Source organism: Patella vulgata, chromosome 4 (genome assembly GCF_932274485.2).
Source record: "Patella vulgata chromosome 4, xgPatVulg1.2, whole genome shotgun sequence".
Lineage (NCBI taxonomy): Eukaryota > Metazoa > Mollusca > Gastropoda > Patellidae > Patella > Patella vulgata.
Genome location: NC_065882.2, coordinates 85,073,370 through 85,099,310, shown reverse-complemented (window position 1 = coordinate 85,099,310; position 25,941 = coordinate 85,073,370). Strand labels below are relative to the sequence as shown.

General features: G+C 37.3%; 1 protein-coding gene across 1 annotated transcript; it reads right to left on the bottom strand.

Moving 5' to 3' along the window:
* Positions 1-264: 264 nt before the first annotated feature.
* On the bottom strand, positions 265-25,305 carry LOC126817241 (uncharacterized). The gene is made up of 23 exons (XM_050544043.2): positions 24,977-25,305; positions 22,629-22,875; positions 20,847-20,988; positions 19,648-19,769; positions 17,698-17,848; positions 16,703-16,839; positions 15,750-15,894; positions 15,174-15,307; positions 14,653-14,770; positions 12,992-13,128; positions 12,313-12,445; positions 11,294-11,427; positions 10,372-10,525; positions 9,150-9,351; positions 8,649-8,794; positions 8,106-8,324; positions 7,151-7,374; positions 6,233-6,464; positions 5,656-5,929; positions 5,048-5,307; positions 4,504-4,744; positions 4,150-4,268; positions 265-3,158 (listed from the first exon to the last, which is right to left on the bottom strand). The coding sequence occupies exons 1-23, from the start codon at positions 24,981-24,983 to the stop codon at positions 2,160-2,162; spliced, it is 4,677 nt and encodes a 1,558-aa protein (XP_050400000.1). The 5' UTR covers positions 24,984-25,305; the 3' UTR covers positions 265-2,159.
* Between the last annotated feature and the right edge of the window lie 636 nt (positions 25,306-25,941).

Below are 25,941 nucleotides of genomic sequence, written 5' to 3'. Positions count from 1 at the left end.
GCCTATTATCAAATCAAGAGAAATGATTCAGGGGCCGGTCATAGGCGTGCAGTGTGCTGTATAATCCCGGACCACCTGTAGTCACGCAGGCTTCACTCAAAATGAAAACAAACTTACAACAAGGGAGACAATCCAATAAAAACGTATGATTCACGTGCACGTGATGACCGACGATGTTTACAAAATATCACAATGTTGTTGAAGAAAACGCTTACAACAAAGGAGACAATCCAATAAAAACGTATAATTCACGTGTATGTGATGACCGGCGATGTTTATAAAATATTACAATGTTGTTGAAGAAAACTGTTTACAACTAGGGAATAGACATAGGGCAAAATACCACGCCCAAAACGATGACTGGATAGCAATGGATAGGGTTTTAAACATTTTTTTAGTATGCCAGTGTTCGGACTTGATTTTCGTGGGATATTTCTAATACATTTTATTATTTTTTGCAAGACTAAAATTATTTATACATATATTGTTTGAATGGAATCAATATAAGGCTACAATTATCACCGTGAGTTTATAAAACTGTGAGATTATAAAACTCTTTAAGGCTACAACTGTCACTAAGGGTTATATAGTCCTAATGTCCCTTTAAGGCTACAACTGTCACCCTGGGTTATATAGTCCTAATGACTATTTAAGGTTGCAATTGTTATTGTGAGTTCTGTAGTCCTATTGTCCCTTTAAGGTTGGTACTGTCATCGAGTTTTATAGTCCTATTGTCTCTTTAAGGTTGAAACTGTCATAGAGTTTTATTTATTGTGAGTTCCTTAGTCCTATTGTCCCTTTAAAATTGCTACTGTCACCGAATTTCATAGTCCTATTGTCCCTTTAAGGTTTCAACTGTTACCGAGTTTTATTTATTGTGAGTTCTGTAGTCCTATTGTCTCTTTAAGGTTGCTACTGTCACCGAGTCTTAAAGTCCTATTGTCCCTTTAAGGTTGCGACTGTCACAGAGTTTTATAGTCCTATTGTCCCTTTAAGGTTGCAAATGTCACCGCGTTTTATAGTGATGTTGTCCTTTTAAGGTTGTGAATGTCACCGAGTTCTGTAGTTCTATTGTCCGTGTAACTGGGTATTATATATTCCTCAAGCCTCTTTCAACAGCAGGAAAGTGGATTATATAATTACATATTTGATTTTTTGATAAATGACGTGCTTAACAATACAAATTATTTATGTTTTGTCATAACAGGCTCGAGGTCTAGATTCATTAACTAAATGTAATGGGCGAGAGAGAGAGAGAGAGAGAGAGAGAGAGAGAGAGAGAGAGAGCTTAACGTCCACTCGACACAAACTAGGTCATTTCGGGACTAACACATGGTTCAATTTCATTTCAATAAGACGCTTGCGCGTAGAGGTCTTTACCAGTGGAAGGAAACCGGAGGACCCGGAGAAAACCCCACGAGGTTGGACAGGCGACCCTACTCCTTGTCATGTTCAACCGGGTAATCGAAACCACGCCAGCGGACTCAATGACAGACCTAATGATACAGCGCACACGTGCTAACCATTCGGCCATCCAACCCCCCATCAAAGTAGACCGTACGAGGCAAATTGTGTCATTGTTTGTACGCTAACCATTCGGCCACCCAATCCCCCTCAAAAAACGAATAAATGTACATAACAATCTGAAACTTGTCGTATAAAAAGCATCAGTTCTGATAGATTAGTATAATGATTGAAGCTAAAACAGTCAATATATCATCATCTACACGAACACAGTTGCATAATAAAATTAATTTACCGAAAGTTGTCATACAAAAATATCGGTTGCTGTTTAACATCAGTAGCATAAATTTAATTTATGAAACATCCGCAGAATAGGTTTAGGCCATATTATCATTCTATATCACAGCTTAATATTTATTCAGAAATAATAAAAAAACAACAACAAAATAAATGGACGAATTGTCATAATAGACTGAATGTAGCATAAGAAAGCATCCACTACTAAAATAAATTTAGCTAATCTATCACAATATATCTCCATCTATCACAATTCTATCTTTGCTAACACAAAAACGGACCGAATGTCGTTTAAAGAAACATCTATCGCTGTTGACGATCAGCTTAAAACTATTTGTAAAGCTTTTGTTTAAAACAACTTACAATTCGATCTTTCTTAACAAAACTGATACACATTTTCATAACAAAATACATGATTTAGATGTGGTATTTTTTGGTTTCGGTGATACGGGTATCGGATTTAGATCTGTTTTTTCGGATTCTTTGGACGGCTCTGTTTTCTGTGCAGGAGGATTCTTTGGATTCTTTTCGGATTCTTTGGACGGCTCTGTTTTCTCGGCAGGAGGTACTTGCGTTTGAGGTTTGGATTCATCCTCGTTCTCGATTTGTTTATCACCGGTTTTGATTTTATCGTCGTTTTCGATTTGTTTATCAGCGGGTTTGGTTCTATCCCTGTTGTCGATTTTTTTATCAGCGGGTTTGGTTCTATCCCTGTTGTCGATTTGTTTATCAGCGGGTTTGGTTTTATCATGGTTATTTTCATTAGGCGGGGTGTAACGTTTGACACGTGTCTGAACGGGTTTCGTCACAGAATTGGCTTTGGATGATTTGACAAAACTTGACGTAGTTGTTTTGGTAACATCACCTTTTTGCGTTTCCGACTGTATGTCTTTTTTTGTAATCAAGTTTCCGTTTTTATTGACATTTTGTTCAGAATCGTCAGATTCATTTACACCTTCGTCAACAGACGGCAGGATCTCTCGAATCTTAGATCTCAACTCCTCAAATTTCGGACCCGACCATTTTTCCTGAACATCAGGATCCGAATGAAAATCAATGTATAAGAGTTCTGTAAACGCCATGCTCATTGGACCTCTAGGTGGCCACGTGGTATTTTCTAAGAGAATCGGTATAATTGGACGTTTTAGCGCATCGCATAAACTAACTTCTCGTCGACAGTTGGCTGAAAGTGAATATTTTTCTGTGATACAAGATACGACGACTTTACATCCTCGTATACCACGATCTATTTTATCATAGAGCGAATCACCACCACCCATCTGATAAATATCCATCCAACACTGATATCCTAACTCTGTTAATCTTTTATACAATAACATAATATTCTTTTGTTTACCCCATTGATAAGATATAAATACATCCGGGGATTTGTCAACCTGGAATAGAAAAGGAGTTTCTTGTTACGGCACGAAGATCTGTAAAACTAGCCAATGTTGCAGAGATGGGAAATACAGTGTGCTATGAAGGAAATTTTGCCCGGGCAGCGGCATTATGGCCTACTCTTATATTGAATACCAATTGCCAAGGGATCTTTTACGTGCATGCCAATTTATACACGGGGCCTCGGTTTTTCGTATCACCCGAATGACTAGACAGCTCTCCTTCTCAAGTCTCCCCGTCCTGCACCACTTTCTCGGCTAATGCAGGCATCGAACACTCGACCTCTAAGCTAGCGAGCCAGCGTCTTACGCACTTAGCCACTGTTTCTCCGCATCGCAATGTAATTGCAATAGCTCTGTAAATACGCAAGAGTGGTCTGATTTCTTTGCATATATTTCTTGTCGTCACAAGTCACTGTAGTTATCTCCCTTGTCCTTCTGTTCGACCTTCCCTTGTTCCCCAAAAAATAACCTTAGATCAGAGGTGGGCGACCCATGACACATTGCACCGCATGATAATAAATAATGAATTTCTATAAAAATACTTTCTTTAATGGTCCGTAATTTATAAATGTGTACCACAGGGTTTTTCGTTAGATCAACCAACCTCAACGTATCAGACCTGGATTATTCGATCACAGAGGTTAAGATGAAGGTAAATAAAGTTCCTATCCCTATTAAAAACTTTTAAAGTAATATGGCACATCCGAGGTCATGAATTGAAACATGTCGGCTAATATATTAGAGTCACCCCGGGGCCTCAGTTTGGGGTATAAAAACAGCACGAGCCTGGTAACACTGCACCGCCACTTCCTGTTTCGAATATATATTACTTCCTGTTTCACGGACCTACTATAATATTACGCGCACCACAAACAGACAATTGCACAAGACAAACCTACGGACACAAATTTCAAACATAAAACGCATATGTTAGACCATAGTGAGTGGGTAAACAGGTAAACAGCAGGTAAATTCATTAACTCACCTGTTGATTATAGGTTGTGGTTGATTTATTTTCGTTATTTTGATTTTTTCCTCCACCAATGGTTTTAGATTTATCTATTTTAATTTCCTCCACTAAAGGCATCCACCATTTTTTATACACTGAATTCATGAAAAAACAACAAAACTTAAATACAGTTTATTATTCTTGGAATCATTAAACTAAAATAAAACTTGTTAGATTTGTATAATTAAACTAATACATGAATATTATTATTTTACAAATCAGTACAGTGTATCTAGTAAAGAATGGCGTCACAAGTCGTTTGACGTATATTAAATTCGTTAATTGCCAAATAGTCCAGCAGTTTATTTCATTACATAATAAGGAACTTACTTTTATGAACTTTGGATTCATCCGGCACTACGCCGTTCATACTCAGCTGCATCAACAATTCCTGAAACTTGGGTACTGGCCAGAATCGTTCATCATTCGTCTCTTCTTCTTTCTTTCTTTGGTAGAACATTATAAACAGATATTCACTGAAAATAGGTCCCATCGACCCTGGTGGTGGCCACGGACAACTGTCAAATTTTAATGGTATGATTGATTTCTTTAAATTCACAGCCAGATTCACCTAAAATATTAAATTAAATGGGGTTTAACCTCCTACTGTTCTGCTCCAAACTGGGCTAAGTAAGACGGTTATACACCATACAGTGTGCTATGAGGGAAATTTTCGTGGTTCGTTTACGTGTACGCCAAAGAGCGCACGGGACTCGGTTTTCCGTACCATCCGAATGACTATACGTTGTACTCACTGAGCCATCTCGGCCCCCATTGCACGTCTGATATTGGAGTGCTTTGGTTCTAATGTCCACGCCAATGAGACACAGGCGGCATGACAAACTGTCCGGTCAATCTAAATATATTGACTTACCTCTCTATTACAATTCGGTGATTTGGCATATTTTTCTGTCGTACAGCTGATAATAACTTTAGCAGCTCGGATGCCTTGATCAATTTTTTCAAATAGTTTATCACCTCCTCCCATTTGTCCAATATCCATCCAACAATCATAGCCAGCCATTTCTAGGTGCTGACGTAATAGTTTGACCTCTTGTTGGTGACCCCATTGATAACTCAGAAATATCGGAGGTGGGGTGGAATATTCAAATTCTTCATGTTCAACAACTTGTTCTATAAAACATATAGTTAAATATGGAACCTATTAAAGCACAATATTGGTGTCAGTCATTATTACATATGTGATAGAACTGGTTAAACACGTTTCAACGTTTAAACAGGTTTCAACAATCGGAAGTGACGAATGCAATCGGAAGTGACGAATGCAAAAGGTAAACACGAGTTATCCCTCTGTATAACTGACTGAAGTGACGAGTGATAACAGATACATGGGCGAAATTCTGCTCACTAATAATTCCTTCGAAGACAAAAGTTGTGTGACATAGGTGTGTAAAGGATAGCAAAGTATACATTTTAAAAAAGTGATAGTATAGAATATATATTTTTAAAAGAAAATCTCACCAGCAGCTTTCATAGCATTTTCTACAATAACAGCAGCATCAAGTCGATTGATTTCTTGTAGAGCTGTAAAAACACCAAATGTGGCTTCACTTGTTTTATGAGTGGCATACCATTCATTTAACATGGCCATACAGGGATCAGCTTGTTGACTCCAACCTCTAATATCATCATTACTATAACCTAATCTACTAGATAATAATCTCCAATCAGCTTCTGTTTTAGGGTTCAATAGTTTACAAACATCCCTTGACCAGTAGGGGGCGTGGCTTAAAGTCTGAAAAAACCAATAATAACTAAGTATACAGCACGATCTAAGACATTCTTTGTGAACAAGACTTACATTTTTAACATTTAAAACAGACAAAAAATGTATACTAGAATTCACAAAATAAATGGACAATATATATACTGAATTAATATATAAGTTTTATGAAACAGTAGCTGTGATTTTATGATTTTATAATTAGAAAAGTAAAACGCTGTGTGAATTGTCAGCCAATAATAATGTATAGAAGTAGCCAAGTTAAATATCCAGGTTAAAAAAATATAATCAATTTATTTACGAATCATCAGCTACCTTTTGGTCAATTTCTTCAACTTTTTGTACCGTTTCGTCCACCACTTCACCAAGTTCGTTTATTCTATTACCCTGTTCGTCTACATCATATCTTATTTCTGTAATCTGTTCGCTGTGACGTCCAACTTCCTCCGTAACTTGGTTGATATTATTCTCGTTAGATGTAACTCGTGTATCTAGGTTATATATCTCACCTTGTTGTAGATCAATATCATCAGCTAATGTCTCTAAACTAAAACAATGACACGTATGAATAGGATTATAGTCATTGGTAGTACTGTCCGAATCATATCAGCAACTAACTTATAAACATGTACAAGACAAAGAAAATAAACTTTAAAATATGGACTACGCAATTACTCCTACACCACCCGCCATTTACTAACCATGGAAAATAACGCCCATTTACCACCGTATATGATTTGACCACCACGTTTAAACCCAAAGCTCACAATTACATTACTAACCTTTCTACCTTCCAGTAAATCAATAATAGTGATAAGTATCTGAATTACATCACTTACCTTCTACCTTCCAGTAAATCTATAATAGTGATACGTATCTGAATTACATCACTTACCGTCTACCGTCCAGTAAATCTATAATAGTGATAAGTATCTGAATTACATTACTTACCTTCTACTGTCTAGTAAATCTATAATAGTGATAACTGTCTGAATTCCATCACTCGGCTTCTACCTTCCAGTAAATATATAATAGTGATAATTATATCTGAATTACATCACTTAACTTCTATCGTCCAGTAAATCTATAATAGTGATAAATATCTGAATAACATCACTTACCTTCTACCTTCCAGTAAATCTATAACAGTAATAAATATCTGAATTACATCACTTACCTTCCACCGTCCAGTAAATCTATAATAGTGATAAGTATCTGAATTACATCACCTACCTTCTACCTTCCAGTAAATCTATAATTGTTTTAGCCTGATCCTTGAAGTTTTGATCAGTACCCGTTGTACTCAATTTTTCTATAAACGCTCGATGTTTCTCTATTAAAGTTCTATGTGGTAAAACCAATCCCTTCATTTCAATAACTACCGTCACCTTCTTAGACGTATCCTCACTACCTTTCAAAAATTTCAGGAAAAAATTCAGAATTTTTTCTGCTACTTTCTGCAAAGATAATGAAATTAAATAGGTGACAATTGATGGATGAGGAGTGGGGAAAATTAAAGCGATACTTCCCCCATATTTCAACTAGTCAAATACTGTCTTAGGGCGGTGGTTCTCAATCAATGTGCTGCGATGGGTCATGAGTATCTGCCAAGTATACCGCGATGGGCCATGAACATTTAGCAAGTGTTAATTGCATGTATTTATTAATATGTTTATTCTACTTGACGTTAAAGCTTATTTTAATCTTACGGACAGCACCAGGACGCCTTGATCAATGACTTCCGGGAAAGAAAACAACTGCAAGTTATGAGTAGTTCACAAGTAATGTTGATTATTTTTGGAACAGAGTTATCTACCCTTTGTAGAACTGAATAAAATAATCTCCCTTTTGAGCGTGGCGTTGTAACTATAGTGATCACGTGATGAATACGTGATTTGAAAGTTGCTATAGCCACGCCACCAAGGGGGGGGGGGGCAAATCTCTGAAGCTTTACTAAAAACCGAGGTACCGTGTACATAGTGGCGTGTACGTAAAAGATCTCTTGGCAGTTGGAATTCGATTTAAGAGTAGGCCGTAGCGCCGCTGCCCGGGCAAAATTTACCTCAAAGCACACTGTATGGCGTATGCCCGTCTTCATTAGCCCAGTTAGGAGTAGAACAGTAGGACGTTGAACCCCATTTCATTTCATTTCATTTCATGCCTTAAACATATAATTATTATTCCTCACCTGATCATATTTGGCAGATAAAATACCAAGAACTTTAAATAGATAATAATAGGCATATTCATTATATGGACGTTCCAGGAATTTATCAATCTGATTCTTGAATAAAGATGGTCGTTTAGATGCCAGGGGTTCAAGTGACATTAAAAACAGAGACTGAAGAGTCGGTTCACCATTATACATAGCTTCCACATACATCTCTATATTATCTTCTGTAAATAACTGAAATACAAGTTAATACCAATTAGAACCGAGGGTTCTGGAGCAATGTTACTATGGTAACGCGGTGTTTCAGATAAGTAGTCTTCCGGATCTTGCACTAAGTTGAGCACAAATATTGTCAGACACAAACTCTCCGATGTCTGTCATTTGTCTGATACGAGTTCATTAGGCAAGCACGAGTAAATCTGCATTTCCCCGAGTTTGCTATTTGTGTATCAATCATTGCTCGAGTTTTGTGGCTATGTTACCTGTACAAATCACAATGAATATAACCACCTGAACCAAATTTTCAAAACTAAAAGACAAAAATATTGTTATTTTTACCTCTGGTTGCTTTTTAGCAATATGTGGTAGTAACTGTATCAAATAAGAAAGCACACCGCTATCTGATGATTCGACGTACTCAAATAATCGCTGAAAATAATCTTTCATGGGTTTCGGGTTTTCTTGATAGGCCGTTGGTAAAATTGCTGTAAAGCACAAAAATTCAGACATAATAATATACAACGGCCAAGATATAACATTAACACAGTTTTATCAAAATACCCCTGGAACATTTGTCCGCAGTCGGGCGATTACTTCAGGAATATGTCCAGATTCCGGCGCTCGATGGTGCTTAAGTGCCTAAAAGCTTTCCTGTGGTTTACCATTCTTACAAACAATTGGTGGTGTTTACGTGTCAGGTAGAATAACTGGCGAGAAGGGGGGCGGCGCGAGGCAATCTATGTACAATCCTACCTATTAATCCTATAATTCAGTTGAGAAATTAACAATCAAATACAAGGAAAGCAATTACAATTTTAGGGTATCTTATAAAATACTTACATAAAATAGAATATTGTTCATTCTCGAAGAACGCATCTAATAACTTATCAAGATACGGTGCGAATATTGGGGCTGATTTAGCCCCTAATGTTTGAAATGTATAACCAGCTCGCGTATAAATATCTTCTTCCTCGCGTTTTAAAATGTCTAAAAATAGTTCAATTATTTTATCTTCTTTGGCTAATTGACCGGTGTTCAACAACTGAAATAAAAATAATAAATGTTTAGCACATCCTTCGTCAAATGATATAATGTTGTTAGGGGTATCGCTTTCTTTAAATTTACATCCACAACCACTGAATCATTTCAACTCTATTTAAATTGTCGAATACATTGGACATTGTATATACACCATACTGGTAAAAATAAAAACAGATATCGGCGACTGGGGCAATAATTCCGCATTGACGTGATATGCAAATATAAAAGATAGGTTGCCAGGCAACGAAACATACGCCCACAGCAGCTAAATCGTCCGGGCAGTCAACAAGAGTTGTCGCATATTTTTACTTTTTTCGGTAATGAAACATTTATAATACACTAAAATCTGATTAAGAGCAACAACTCAGAAAACGATTAGAATTTGTTTGGTTTTTATAAAGTTCTGCACATGCTAACGTTTTGTATACAAAACTTTTAATATCATGGATTTAGCTGTTCCAAGTCATAAAAATTCATTGAAAATCAATATACTTGTTCGTCTCAAGATCTTAAACTCTGTGTATCAATCTGAAGTCAATCGGATAATAACTTTAGCCTTTAGAGCGTCACAAGATTTTGCAAAGTGATCAAGGGCCATAACTTTGGCATTATTTATCGGAAATCGTTGAAAATCAATAGGATTCTTCGTCTCATGACCTTAAACACTGTGTATAAATTTAAGGTCAATCGGATATTAACTTTGGACTCTAGAGCGTCCACAAGATTTTTTGAATCAAGGACCATAACTCTGGCAGTAACTATAGGAAATCGCTGAAAATCGGATATTAACTTTGGCCTCTAGCAATTGTTAACGCCAGACCGACGGACGGACGGGGGCGACGACAATGTGGGCGTATAAAAATGACACTGTTTCTCCCTATGACTGCCTGAACATTCCTAGGAAGTTAAATGCATCTAAGATACAACTTAACAATTTCATCTCATCAAAGAATCAACTTACCAATTTCATCACATCAAACAATCAACATTCGAATTTCATCAGATCTAAGAATCAACTTACCAATTTCATCAGGTTATCGGATAATGAGAAGAAGAAATCACAATGTACCCCACCAGGTTCATTCTTCTCGGGATCTATAAAATCTTGTTGAAAATTAGTCAGAGTTATCGACGCCAAAATCTCCTTTTCCTTCTCATTGAGACCTTTGCCGTCCCTAGAAATGGTCAATTAAAACTACAATGGGTTACCAAGCAACAAAGCATTTACCCAGAGCAGCGCGGTCGTTGTCAAAACCCTCGATATGGATTAAAACTGCCATTTTTGAAAAGACCGATCATCTTATTAAGGGATCTGGAATGTCGCAAAGCTAAGTTTAGCCTATGCTGATAAACAGCACCGGAGAATGGACAAGACTTTACAACATGATCAGGGCAATGCATCTATTTGGGATCCTTTATTTGCTACAACTTCCGGCAAGGGTATTTATTACCGGAAATAATCGCCATTTAACCTTTTCAGTTGACTCATGGGCGGATCTGAAGCGCTTGGTTAAGACAAGTAAGACGTCAAACCAAATTACATTTCTTTTTTCAAATTGGTTTGTGCTTTACAAATACAAATTACAATGTTTACAATGTTCAAAATTTCGTTTTACTTGTCTTTACTACACTAGGGTCTGGAAGAGTTGTTATCATTGACGTGTTCTGGCTGATGTGAGGGATTAGTCAATGAAACGGTCTGTTACGGTGAGGATTTTGGCCTTTTGGTGCACGGAACTGTGGGTAAACCACTAGAAACGTCAACGCTGATTGATTAATTAATGTCTCACATCATACGGTCAAAAGCCGCTCGTTTGACCACTGACGTGAACTCCCACTATAACTTGTCAGATCTTTACGTAGTGTAGGCCATCGAAAGTATAAAAAAACGAAACGAAATATAGATCTGTATTTTAATCAGATTGTATATAGATGAAACTTACCCAAGGCCTCTTATTAAATGTTCTGAAAGTCCTGTTAAAGCTCGTCCAGATTTCCAATTCTCCCATGGAAAATCTTCCATTTTCATGATGGCCTCAATTCTTATCAGCGAATCAAATATTAACTGGCGATGTTCCTAGAATTTAGATGCAGATAAAAACAAATAATAATAAACCTGATGATTCTGAAATTTGATATTAATCTCTTTTGATTTTCGAATTTATTGATTATTTTTGACCATTTAAGAACATAGATATGGGCTTGTCAGGACCCGTAATACAGCGACCACAAGCATTGTTATCCATGCCAGCTCTAACATCACGCTCAGCAAGTACACTATAGAAAACGTACTTCTTCTCTTTGCCGTTAGTGAGAGAGAGAGAAATGGGTTTTAACGTCCACTCGGCACAGACTAGGTCATTTCGGGACTAACATATGGATTAATTTTATTTCAATAATTCGCTTGCGCGCAGGGGTCTTTAGCAGTGCAAGGATACCGGGGGACCCGGAGAAAACCCACGAGATTGGACAGGTAACCCTACTCCTTGTCACGTACAACAGGGAATTCCAAACCACACCAGTTAACTCAATGACAGGCCTCGTGATACAGTGCGCACGTGCTAAGCATTCGGCCACCCCCCTCCCCCCCCAAAAAAAAGTTCCTGAGTACACAGTTATGTCTGACAATAACAGAACAAAAACTATCATACGTTTCGTTAAAACAACGCTTGATTAGTGTCATGCTTTCAATTTCCTCGACACCTGACTACAATTAAGCCTATCATACCTGGAACAGATTGAAAGTATTAATTGAAGTGTCAACAACGGAAGTGGCAACTACAACAGCCAAGCAAAATACAAGACTGTGTGTCCCATACACGAGTAATCACGTAGAATGACTCCAACTGAAATTTAACGATGAGTTGCTCAAGAGCCTTTACTTGCTATAGGATTTCGAGAATAGTCGTTACGTAGGAATCAGTTTCCATAGTTTATAGTTTTTTTTCTTATTAGGACCTACCTTAATATTAACATCACCACATTCACTTGCAGCTGTGTGAGCACATTCAAATAATCCAACACATTTATCTTCTAATATTGCTAGTGTATAATCCACTACTTCCGGTAAAAACCATTTTAATATTTTTCCTTTTCTGAAATAAACCAATCATATTATGTTTTCTATTTGTATCTATTTGAAATAAACCACGCCAGATTAAAAGTCATCGACTGATAGAATGACAAAGCTGTGAATTACCGAATTCATCAAATATTATGGATTTCCAACTCAGGGTACTATTTGAGTTATCGCCCTTATTGCAGTTGATGATTATTTGGCGTCCATTCAACCCACACTTGTTCATTTCCGGACTAATGTATGATAAATCTAAATTCATCAAACCATTTGCGACTGGGGTCTTTAGCAGTGGGGAAAAGCTAGAGAACCCAGGCAAAACACCATCTTAGGCAGGCAGGCGGCCTTATGCCATGTAGTGTCAAGCATGGCCTTGGCTTAGTGACACACCTTATGGTCTAAAGTGCACGTGCTACTCCATGCTAAGGATGAAATCTTTGCTAAGACAGCAGTGTGTTTCCGCCTACCTTCACCGAATTCCAAGATTTGTTTTCCGTACACGCGCATACGAGCGGATCGCGACGACGACGTTGTATCTGATGTTCTAGAAGGAGGCTGTGCTTACTTAAAACCCTTCAATAATTCCTCTAATATACTATTAAAACCGTCTGTTATATCTCTCTCATCCCAACCATCACCCTTCACATAATATCGTCTCTTGAAGAAAACATCACAAAATTCTTTAGCTTCAGTTTTCAAATCCTGAAATAAAAAGAGCAGTAAAACCAGATACAGCATTAAAACAAACAGTTGCTTCCCGGAATGAATTGCTCAGATTAGAAGTGGTTTCAGGGTGTTACTATACGCAGTCGTACGGACGGGACGTGTCTGTAGCCGGTCTAGTTGAGTTACTCTGAATGAATTTCTCAGATTAAAAGTGGTTTAGGGTGTTACTAAACGCTGTCGTCGCAAGCACGTGACCTGACTGCAGCAGTTCTAATTGACTTACTCTAAAGAAACAGGTGCCCCACCCCCACCCCTAAATTATGTTTGTTATAAATAAGATAATGGGCTTTTTCTTGGAAATAAAAGGAGTTATGTTTTACAATTTATTACGGGAAGTTATGTTGTCGAATAGTTTAATGTGGGCTCATTAGATTATAAGCTACTAGCAGGATACCCGGCTTCGCTCGGGGGTCATAACTCCGAAACCGGAAGTGGTAGACTAACGCCACCTGGCCTATGTTACTCCCCGGTCCGAGCTACCCATATACCCCAAATTTCAGACTCGGGGCAGACATAGTGTAGCTTCCAACTCCGAACAGACAGACAGACAAACAGACAGACAGACAGACAAACGACAGTCACAAATATTAGTATAGATAGATGTGATTGGGTTACATGTCGTGGTTTCGATTCCAGGTTGTACTTGACAAGGAGTAGGATCGTCTGTCCAACCACGTGCGTTTCCCGGGTCCTCCAACGGCTAAAGACTCCTACACAGAAACAGTAAAAACGAAAGTACTAGTTAAATTGGGTCAGTGCTCTATGATTGAGGTCAGATTATGTCGATCTGATATATTAGTTCGATCATTGATGGGTCAAACTTCATTCACATCAGTTTTCATTTCGGCAGATAAAGTGGAATTCTGTATTTTTAGTTATGGTGTATCCCAGTTGGTTCAGGGAAATAGGACGTTACCCTAAGCCAGTGATTCGCAACCAGTGTGCCGCTGATCTTCCTAAGTGTACCGTGAAATTTTGAAGGGTACACTAAGAAAATGCGAAAAACCACGTGATCGCAATTGAGTATTTATTGTTGTCTACTGATAAGTTCATAGCTGTGTTTTTCTTTATTTAGTTTGAATCATTCTATGTGTCTATGATTAATCCCTGTCTATGGTTTCATGCCGTCTATGACTTGTCATGTTTTTATTTTGAAAAATTCAAATATTTTTCATATATTTTTAGCCAGGTGTGCCGCTATTGTTTCATATGTTCCAAGGTGTGACGTTGGCAAAAAAAAAGAGTTAAGAACCACTGCCCTAACCCTTTAAAAACACTATTTCGTTTCATTTAATTTAATTTGAACTGTTTGTTTTAGTTTCCTGGTTTTTGTTTTATTTGTAGTTTTTTTTGTGAAACGGGGCATTTAAACATCAAATCCGTTATAACCCAAACTTAGCTGAATCCACCAACCTGAAATTTTAAATGTAGACAGATACCCACTTTACATAAAACTTAATGAATTTTATTTTTTTACACAAAACTAGTCATTTTACATACCTTCCATTTTAAAACCTTTTCTTTATTTTTAAGGGCATGTGCAATATCTTTTACTGACTTATTTCTATGGAGACCAGCTTTAATAATTTTCAACCATAATCTTATATGTTCTTTAGTACTGTAAAATACAACGAACACATGCTGTACAAAAATATCAATACATTTTGAAAGTAGTAATATTTTTATCAATTTATCAAACACAACCACACACAGTCTTTGTAGTCCAGCTTTAATAAACAAACTTTGACAGCAGAAAATGGCGCTCTGTCCCATCACCCTGGTATATAAATGCAATAGAAATATCCGTTTCTAAATTCCAAAAATAAATATAAACTGGAACAGACGATTCCCGTTATGAAACTAAATATTATAAATGAATTGTCATGTCCTATTGAAGAACCTTAAAATAAATTTGAATGTCCAGTATGACATTTTCATGATTACATGCTCCTCAATACAGTTATAACTTCCGGCTTGTGGAAATAAGGATTTAGAGAAATGATTTAACAATAACAACTTACTTGTTCATGGTAGGATTAAGTATATTATCAAGAACCGATTCCACCATTTTTTTACTACAATAAACATCATTTTCAGCTGTTTCCAAGAACTCAAGAAATTTTGGAGCAAATTTATCAAATATGGCGCTTTTGCCCTGAAATAATATTTGTTAAGATAAATTTTAACCCACTTCCGTTAGCCTAGCCCAAAATAATACAAAAACAATAACATGTATATCTACAATGATCTTTACCCCCTTACCCGTAACCTTTTACCCGTTGTCGTTCCCTTTCTAGGGAGCCACGGGGGCTGAGTGAGTAATACGCTGGCTCGCTAGCCTGGAGGTCGCGTGTTCAATCCCTGCATTGGCCGAGAAAACTCATCGGGATTTTCCGACGTGGTTTCCCCTTGTTAGTGGTGCGGGGAGGACCCGGAGAAAACCCATGTGGTTGGACAGGCGACAACCACTCCTTGTCACGTACAACCGGGGACTCGAAACCACGCCAGTTGACTCAATGACAGACCTTATGACACAGCGCACACGCGCTTACCATTCGCCCCCCCCCCCCGATCACTGAATATAAAATCAGACTCACCTTAATTGTATCAGCTTTTATACGGGAATAATAATAACCCATTCCTTCTACAACTTTATCAGCTTCCGGTCCGTCTGTCTTTTTACTTAATATTAAAACAAAATCTATCGTATCTTCACAGATGTCTTCAAACATATTACTGTCCCTGTTGATAAAAAAATAGAACTAAAGTCCGTTTTCATCTTTCAGTTTATCGTGGACAAGTGTTTACCATGAAACTGATAATCAACATATTGTACCATCGATCCTAGAGAGAAACTGGAGGACCCGGGGTAAACCCACGAGGGTTGAGAGGCGACGCAAGTTGACTCAATGACAGACCTTATGATACAGCGCTCACGTGCTACCCATTCGGCCACCCAACCCCTCGCACTGACAAGGAGAAACCATGCTGAACAATTGCGAGGAACTTCCCTCTGTCAACTCCAGGATCGAACCCGGGACTTCCTGGTTAATTAACTGCCTCATTAATCACTGAGCTACTGTGACTCCCCGTAGGTTTTGGTGCAACCTTGCCAAATAACATGACTTCCAATATCGAAGAAAGTGACCATCGACATGCCGCTCCCCGGGAAATCTTTTCCTCGCAGCACATTTGCATATATTTTAAACCGTTTTACCATATTCCTATCAATAAAAGGGGTTGAATGGCCGAATGGTTGACGCGTGCGTGCTGTATCATGGGGTCTGTCATTTAGTTAATTGGCGTGGTTTCGATTCCCCGGTTGTACGTGACAAGGAGTAGGGTCGCCTGTCCAACCTCGTAGGTTTTCTCCGGGTCCTCCGGGTCCTCCGGTTGCCCCCCACTGCTAAAGACCCCTACGCGCATGCGAACTACATGTATTGAAATAAAATTGAACCATGTGTTAGTCCCGAAATCACCTAGTTTGTGTCGAGTGGACGTTAAACCCCATCTCTCCCTCTCCCCCTCTCCCTATTAATAAAACACCTACTGTAAACCCGATTTAAGCTTGTCAAATATAGAGGTGATTTGCTTGATTTTATCCTCTTCATACGGACCACCTGGGTCGCTTAAAATAGCAATAAAGTATTTCAGACAACTTCTGTAAAACTCTGCGTCTTTTGCGACCTAAAATAAAATGGATATTTTTATTTGTATTATGTTCAAGTTTGTAATCTAACAATTCTATCACAAGCTCAATAAATAAAATATAGAAAATGTAACAATGACATATATGATAAGGTCCCCAGATGAGAGAAAATGTAGTTCAAAATATATTAAATCATTGAAGTAATCAGTTTATGTCGGTTATTAAAGATCATTCAGACAGCAGTGGTACGTCTGTGGGTAATATAAGAGAGAGAGAGAAAGAGAGAGAGAGAGAGACAGAGAGAGAGAGAGAGGAGATATGTATGTATGTATGTATAGATTCCTGATAATAAACCTATTATACCGGAAGTGTACAGAAGTTAAAGTTCCACTCATCGGATCATGTATAACTATGTTACAGACATGATACCATTATTGGTTCGTTCAGTTTGTTCACAACACTGGAAGTCATCATCAGAAATCGCAGAACAACCCACAGAAAAGACTGAGACAAAACACTATTATCCAGCCCTATCTACTAAAAACGCCTACGCGTAAGCGAATTACAGAAATAAAATTGAATCATATGTTAGTCCATAAATGACCATGTTCGTGTATTAGCGCCATTTGCCTTACCCCGTGGCCTTTAACGACCTACTTGTCTGCGTCGACTGTATAAACTTATTTAGATAGCCAACTGGGTCGTATATTATATGTACGCCAATGTGCCACCTTCCGTCCTATCCCACTGACACGGGGAAACCTGCCGGAAAATTCCGATCGACTTTCCCGGCCAACATCGACAGCACTCCCGACACCTTCTGGATACCGAACCAGCGTCTTATTCACTGAGCCACCGCGGCTCCCCAGATCTATAGGTCTATAACGAATACATACCTTAAAAACACTTCTATCATATTTATAGCATATTTTAACACCAAGACTGTGATACATATCATAGACCTTTTTCTCTTCCTTCAGGAAATTTAGTTCAAAAAAAAGATATAGCTCAGCAAATTTTGTTTGTAAATTCTCCTTCTTCTCGGACCTAACCATATAGAAACAAAAATATATAAGGACTTAGCTAGTGGTTATACTCTGAGATACCGGCAACAATAAATAACCTACCATCTTCAATAGAAACCTTGGTCTCGCTTTAACTCCGTACATCTTATCAAGACCTTCACGTAATACCCTACATATTGCGGCACTAATTTCGATTGGGTACAAGCCCAATTTGTGAACCTATCAGATTCCTCGATCGTCGCGAATACCAAGTCTCGCACTTTCAAGCTTAAATGTCTACCTGTGATAATCGAGTTGAAAAGTACAAGGTTCATTCAATGTCAAGGTTTCCGTGGAGGTTGCGATGTCAAAACCTCTGATTGGACGCTACTGCTCACGTGACTGTAGATAACATAGCTATAAGTTCGGGAACTGTGAAGTAAACAGTTGGGATGGCCTAGTGGTCTAGAGTGTCACGCTTCGACCTCTAGTTGGCCGGTCACCTCTGGCTTGCGGCTGTGGTTTCGATCCCAGGTGTGAGCGTATGTGGCTTGGAGATAGGGGCGCCTTCTCAACCTCGTGGGCTTACTCCGGGTACTCCGGTTTCCTCCCACAGCAAAGACCCCTGCGCGTGCGCTAAGATAATTAAAATGAACTTGTCTGCGATATCACCTTCGGTGGAAGCGGACGTTAAACGCTAAGAACAACAAGTAAACAAGCAATGTCCAGATGTTGTAAAACTCGCAGTCGTTGCTTCAGGAACATGCGTTCGTGACCACAACTACAGATTACAATTAAAGGTCTTTCTATGCGTCGTTTTACAAACACGTGAGTCGATTAATCCGCCCCCCCCCCCCCCATTCTCAAAGAAGTACTGTTATGACAGTCTGCGTGAGTTCTGCTGAATCCCACCCCCTCTCTCTCCCTCTCTCTTATAGGTGCCTACACCCCTAATTTGTTCAGCGAAATACATTCCATCACCGTTGGTGCGGTTTCATTAAACATACATTATGCAAGAGCTAAATCTGCTTATTGCAGGTCTTTCTTTAGGCCTGAAATGTTTTCTAAATTATTAATTAGACGTTAATTAACTTATCCAGGCCATAATCAACTGGCATCGGATTTCTCCGATATTAAATATATTAGAACAGTTCAGCCATATTTTGATTTAAGCTAAAAATGGAGGAGCGAGACCTAGCTTCGAACAACCAGTACGGTGGTTGAAATTATTGCAATAGAGTAATTTGAATGGAATTTTCAAATTATTCATTTTACATGATCTATATTCGAACTATTATAGCAAGAATGCCTAGCTCTTTATCTAAATCTTACATAAATGTGTCTTTAATAAGAAAGGATAATAATATTATGTGTTTAGAACTATCCGACAAGGTAAATGACTGCACTGCTTAATATCTATAGGCCAATTATCATATCAAAATATCACCTATTTTCATCGTAATCTATATTTCTCGTTTCTGAATTTGGATCCAATAATTGGTAAAGGACATAAAATTGATACACCCAACAGAGGTCTCTGTTTTGGGGATACAGGGCAGCGTTTCTTGCAAGTGTCTAATCGACCAAAATCGAGGTTGCAAGTCAAAGATTCCAGGACATGAATACCGAAATGAAAGTAGATCTTACGAAGCAAATTATGTCATTTTTTGTACTTTATAGCTTGACCGTTAAAAATGTGAAAAGGGGATTGGGTGAAATACAAAAATATAGCAAAATACAAAAGCGGGCGAGTGAGCCATAGGGACATAATGTTCCGCTGAGATCATTTATTTCAATTTCAAAACAAATTCTCTATCTCATAATATTATACAATATACTTACTTGGCTTCGACAAGAATTTCAAAAAGATCTGACAAATGTTTAGCAAACTCTTCAGCTGGTGACGATTTGAAAACTTCTCTAAACAGGTTTAATAATTCTTTCCATTTCTCAACTGAACATTTCTATAAATAGAAGAACAGTTAAACGATGTGACCTTCTTCTATATTACATTGTTTATATTTGGACGAAGATGCTTTTTAACATCAAAGGGAGATTACCACCCCGCTCTTATCTTGGCAGTGAAATATAACATCCTTTATATGTCTGCGTCAACTGCTAATGTTGGGGGGTTGGGATGACCTGGTGTCACGCTTCGACCTCTAGCTGGCCGGTCACCTCTGGATTGCGGTTGTGGTTTCGATCCATAGTGTGAGCGTATGTGGCGTGGGGATAGATGCGCCTTCTCAATCTCGTGGTTTACTCCGGGTACTCCGGTTTCCTCCCACAAGAAAGACCCCTGCGCATGCGCTAAGATAATACAAATGAAAAATAAGACTTGTCTGCGATATCACCTTCGGTGGAAGCGGACGTTAAACAGTAAAAACAAAAACATGCTAAAGGTCATTAAATATACATTAGGGGAGATTCGATAAAGAGCTGGCAGTTCTCCCTATAATAGTTAAAAACTTGATAATGTAAAGGCAATTTGCTGTAAATTTCATTCAAATTGATCCACTATGAACCGAGAACTAAGCGGTTCCAATTTCCGACTAGCCTTGATCATCATTACTAAAGTCAGTACGATAAACAGCATAGTCTCGATTATCCATTTAATCGTTAAACCGTGAAGGAGAGTTATGCAGTAAATCGGCTCACAATCCACATAAGATCGCAGGCTAGCGATGTCATCTAGAGTTGATTATGGTCTGGATAAGTTAATTAATGTCTAATTAATAATTTATATAACATTTCAGGCCTAAAGAAAGACATGCAATAGACAGATTTAGCTCTTGCATAATGTATGTTTAATAATGTATTGGACGTTGACATTGTACTAAACAACAACAAGAAGGATGTGACACAGTGCCGTCGAACCTAAAGCAGCTGGGGAAATTTTGCTACGGGACAAATAGATGATAGATTTTTTTATTTCAGTTATTCATTTGGTTGTTACATGTTTCATTTTGATGGTGGAAGAAAATCATGGGGACTCGGAAAAAAACATTGTGATTAAAATCAGTAAAATAAGTGTTATTTACCTCCAAGTAGCTATAAAGTGGCTCTAACATTGACCTTACAACACAAACATGGGCCTCTCGTGGTCCGAGTTTTAATACATCAATATAAAACTGTATAACAAGCTCCTGTAGAGGTACCAAGTGATTCTCGAACATAACATCACTGTAATGATATAATATAATGTTTTATAATGTAATGTATTTATACTTTATTATAACAGTGATGTTATCGCTGACATTACATTTTTTTTATTACAGTGACGTTGCAGTTGACAATATTATAGTATATAATACAGTGAACTTGCCGCTGACGTTATATTATATTATACAGTGATAAATAATATAATATAACGTCGGTTATAACATCAATGTAATAAATAATATAATATAATGTCGGCTATAACATCAGTGTAATAAATAATATAACATAACGTCAGCTATAACATCACTGTAATAAATAATATAACAACGTCCGCTATAACATCACTGTAATAAATAATATAATAAAACGTCAGCTATAACGTCACTGTAATAAATAATATAATACAACGTCAGCTATAACGTCACTGTAAAAAAATAATATAATACAACGTCAGCTATAACGTCACTGTAATAAATAATATAATATAATATAATGTCGGCTATAACATCACTGTAATAAATAATATAATACAACGTCAGCTATAACGTCACTGTAAAAAAATAATATAATATAATGTCGGCTATAACATCATTGTAATAAATAATATAATATAACGTCGGCTATAACATCACTGTGATAAATAATATAATATAACGTCAGCTATAACGTCACTGTAATAAATAATATAATATAACGTCAGCTATAACATCACTGTAATAAATAATATAATACAACGTCAGCTATAACATCAGTGTATAAAATAATTTAATATAAATTGTATAACATTACTGTAATGAATAATATACATAATAATAATCACAATACAGAAAAAATTAAACACCTGTTTCATCTTCTACCAAAAAGCCTTTGGGCTCTGAAACATAAGCCGATGATACTTTCTTGATGTTATTATTGCATTTCTAATGATTTTAAATTTATCCTGATATTACATGTATATATATATATATATATATATATATATATATGTCTCTGTAGTTTAGGAGGGACCTATGGAAGATTAGTTTTTTTGCAAACTAAATACGTTGCTTCATTAAATAAAGTTTTTATTATTGTTTTTTTTTATTATTAATGACCAAAACTACCGGGGTTTTTTTTTTTTTTGGGGGGGGGGGGGGGCGAATAGTTAGCCTTTCGTGGTGAGTTATGTGGGTATGAATCTACTTAACCTGTAGCAAGCATCACTTCTAGGCATATAATTCTCCTACGTAGAATGAATGAGGGTCTAAGATGCACTCAGGATCTGTTCTGAGGCTTGCAGGAGTCGGGATATACCCGATAGCAAGGATAACCGCTTCCTGTTCTTGGCGACTATACAACTTCCTCCGACACCGCAGCCTATTAGGTATGGGGGAACCTCTCCCACGTTATTGGAAAATGCGGTTTTAGCATTAAAATAACTTCCATCTTTTTCGTTCTAAGGTAAATTTGAATACTGGCGCAGTATATTTATTTGACGAACTGTTTCAGCATTAATTAGTTCCAAATGTTTCGTTCTAAAGTAAATTTGAATACTGGCGCGGCGTATTTATCTGACGAACTGTTTTAGCATTAATAACTTCCATCTTTTTCGCTCTAAGGTAAATTTGAAGATTGACGTGGCGGATCTTTTTTGGCAACATTTGTATTACACGCCTACTTACCTCCACTCATAGGACATGCGTTTTATCAGGACTGAAACCATTTTGGCGCCCACCTCATTCTGAAAGTCAGTTGTACAGATTTTAGCCGTTAAAGCTCTAAAAATCCTGCAGAATTCGTCAACACTGTCCATGGCTGGTCGTGCCTTGATATCCATGGTCCAATTGCGTAGTGCGTCTTCATAATGCTTTCTGCTTTCATAAGTGGCGTTCATGAAATCTGTCCTGTTTATAATGGCGACTACGTCCACTGAAAGAATAAAACAAAATACCGTTCAAAACAGAAGTACAGTAAAATTCAAAATGATCCAGATCCCGGTTTAATAAAACAGTCTTACACCTAAATTAAGAATTTATCCAAAATTGTTCGCCTTAATTTAACTAAAATATAGCCATTTATAAAACTTGTGTTGTTTTAATGTATCAAATACATCAATAAGAAACTACACGTATGTGCAAAGTTTTGTGTTTCTGGATCAAAGATGATTCTCATAAACAGTGACCCGAAGAAAACCCACGATGGACAGGTGACCCTACTCATTGTCACGTACAAGCGGGAAAATCGAAATTACGCCACTTGACTCAATGACAGACCCTGTGATCTAACGCGCACACGTTACCATTCGGCCACCCAATCACCACCACCCCCACCCCACCCCCCCATCCCCCTCACGAGCACGCCAACAAGTACACGGTTGGTCTCCGACTAGAGACATCTCCTAGCCAGACTCTCTGTCCTGCACTGCGTACGAATGGTAACCACAGGTTTGACTGGAAAATCTAACCTGGGATCGCCTGTTTTGTGAGCCAAACTCCCTAACCCACAGTGAATCTCTAAAAAATTAAAGATACATTATGTAAGATCTCGAAAAAGGGCAGGTGGTTCTCGCTATAATAGTTAAAATATTGATACTGAAAAGGGGATATGTTGAAAATTTCAGTCAAATTATTTAATTCTGAGCGGAGTTATGGCCGTTTGAAAAACAGTATAGTCTCGATTATCATTTCTACTTTTGTTACGATAATAAACAAAGTCCCGATTATCCATTTTTTAATTACATTATTAACTCGAAATCGTATTTAAAGCATTCGATGATCTTGACAATTGATATTGATCCTGGTATATGAATAAATGTCTAATTAATTATTTATATAACATTTGGGTCCAAACGAAATATCTGCATAATATTATATAATATTAGCTTTTGCATCTTTAAGGAATTTAAATGATGATATACTGTAGATTTATTTATCTATACATTTGATTTGTCCGTAGAGATGAAGTCCCTTTAGGTATGCCCATACACATTGAATTCCCTTTAGGTTTGCCCATACACATTGAATTCCCTTTAGGTTGATTCATACGCACTTCACCCTCTTTCCCTTTACACCTCTCAACACACGTGAAATTTATTTACATTTGTTACTTCTACACATTTCCATGTAAATAGTGGTCCCTTTACATTTGTCCATACACATTGAATTCCCTTTGGGTTTATCCATTCACATGGCACACCCTTTAAATATGTTTATGCACATAGTTGTCCCTTTACATTTCTCAATACACATGGAATTCCCTTTACATCTTTCCAAGCACACAGTATTCCATTTACCTCTATCCAAACACACGGTATTCCCTTTACACTTGCCTATGAACACGAATGTTCATTTATATTTGCCTATACACGGGGATACTCCATTTGTCTTGTCTGTTACCTTGTTTCAATAAAATGACGTGTATAGAAACCCAGAATAACTCTAACCACGTGCTTGATGGATTGTTTATGGTTTATTATTGCTTGCATTTAGAATTGTATACTATATGGGGGCACAAACATATTCTAAGTGCTTGGGGGCTCAATAGGTCTTAATTCGACGCTGCTCTGGACACCGTGTCCATACAAACACAAATACGATCTTCAAAAAGGCCCATGCATATACAAATACAATCTTTAAAATGGCTTATACACACACATAATCGTCCATACAAACACATACACACCCGTACGATCTTTAAACCCATCCATAAACACACAATCACGGTCTTTAAAATCACCCATACACACATAAATACTATCTTTAAAATCGCTCATACACACATAAATACGATCTTTGAAGTCATCCTTACACACAATCACGATCTTTAAAATCTTCCATACACACATCAATATGATATTTAAAATCGCCCATGCACACACAAATATGATCTTTAAAATCGCCCATACACACATAAATATAGTCTTTAAAATTGTCATACATACACTCATACATGCACAAATACAATAATTTAAATAGTCCATACAAACACACACTTTCTGAGGTCTTTTAAAATTCACACCAAATATACTAACCTGACATTGTTATAGATTTACTGTTCTCGGTTATATTATACAAAATACACCAATGTTACAGAGCTGTAAACAAGAAATATACAAAATTCCTTTGCAATCCAGTATGATACAAAGTCATCTGTTACACTGTCATCTGTTACACTGTCATCTGTTACGCACTTATCTGTTACATATATTAATTTAAGACCTTTGACCATCCGATACCACTTCTAGAACACCCGACATCACTTCTAATCTAGAACACCTGATACCACTTCTAATCTAGAACACCCGATACCACTTCTAGAACACCTGATACCACTTCTAGAACACCTGATACCACTTCGAGAACACTGATACCACTTCGAGAATACCTTATACCACTTCTAGAACACTCTACACCACTTCTAGAACACCCAATACCACTTCTAGGACACCTGATACCACTGTGCAAGTTTGAATATTCACATACTAAGAATTTCAATACCGACAGATTGTCGCACAACAATATTAAGACATGCTGGTGTCCGACTGTAACATTACTACATAAGTTCGGGGATCCTACAATGAGTACAGAAACACAGGTAAAAACTGATTTGAAGTATTAGTATTAAGTATATTATGATTACTATGTAGATAAACTAATTGAAAGTATAAAATAAGGTATAATCGATTAACTGTGATTTAACAGATAACCCAGTCAATACGTCATTATATCCTAGAAGAGATATTAATCTAAGTAGTTATTATAAATATTTGGTAATCCTTTGGAGTCCGGTCTCATAATGAAAATGTACAGCAGTAAGTGATCAATACGATACGTCTATTCACTGGCTTTTATTAATGCAAATAAACCCTGGCGTTTGGTTACTCAGAGTATTTTCAATTCGTTTTTTGTTTTACTTTCTTGAAGTTTTATTATACGAAACGAAATACAGATATATTTAGATTATTGTCTCATAATAATACGTGTACGGGCACGTAAT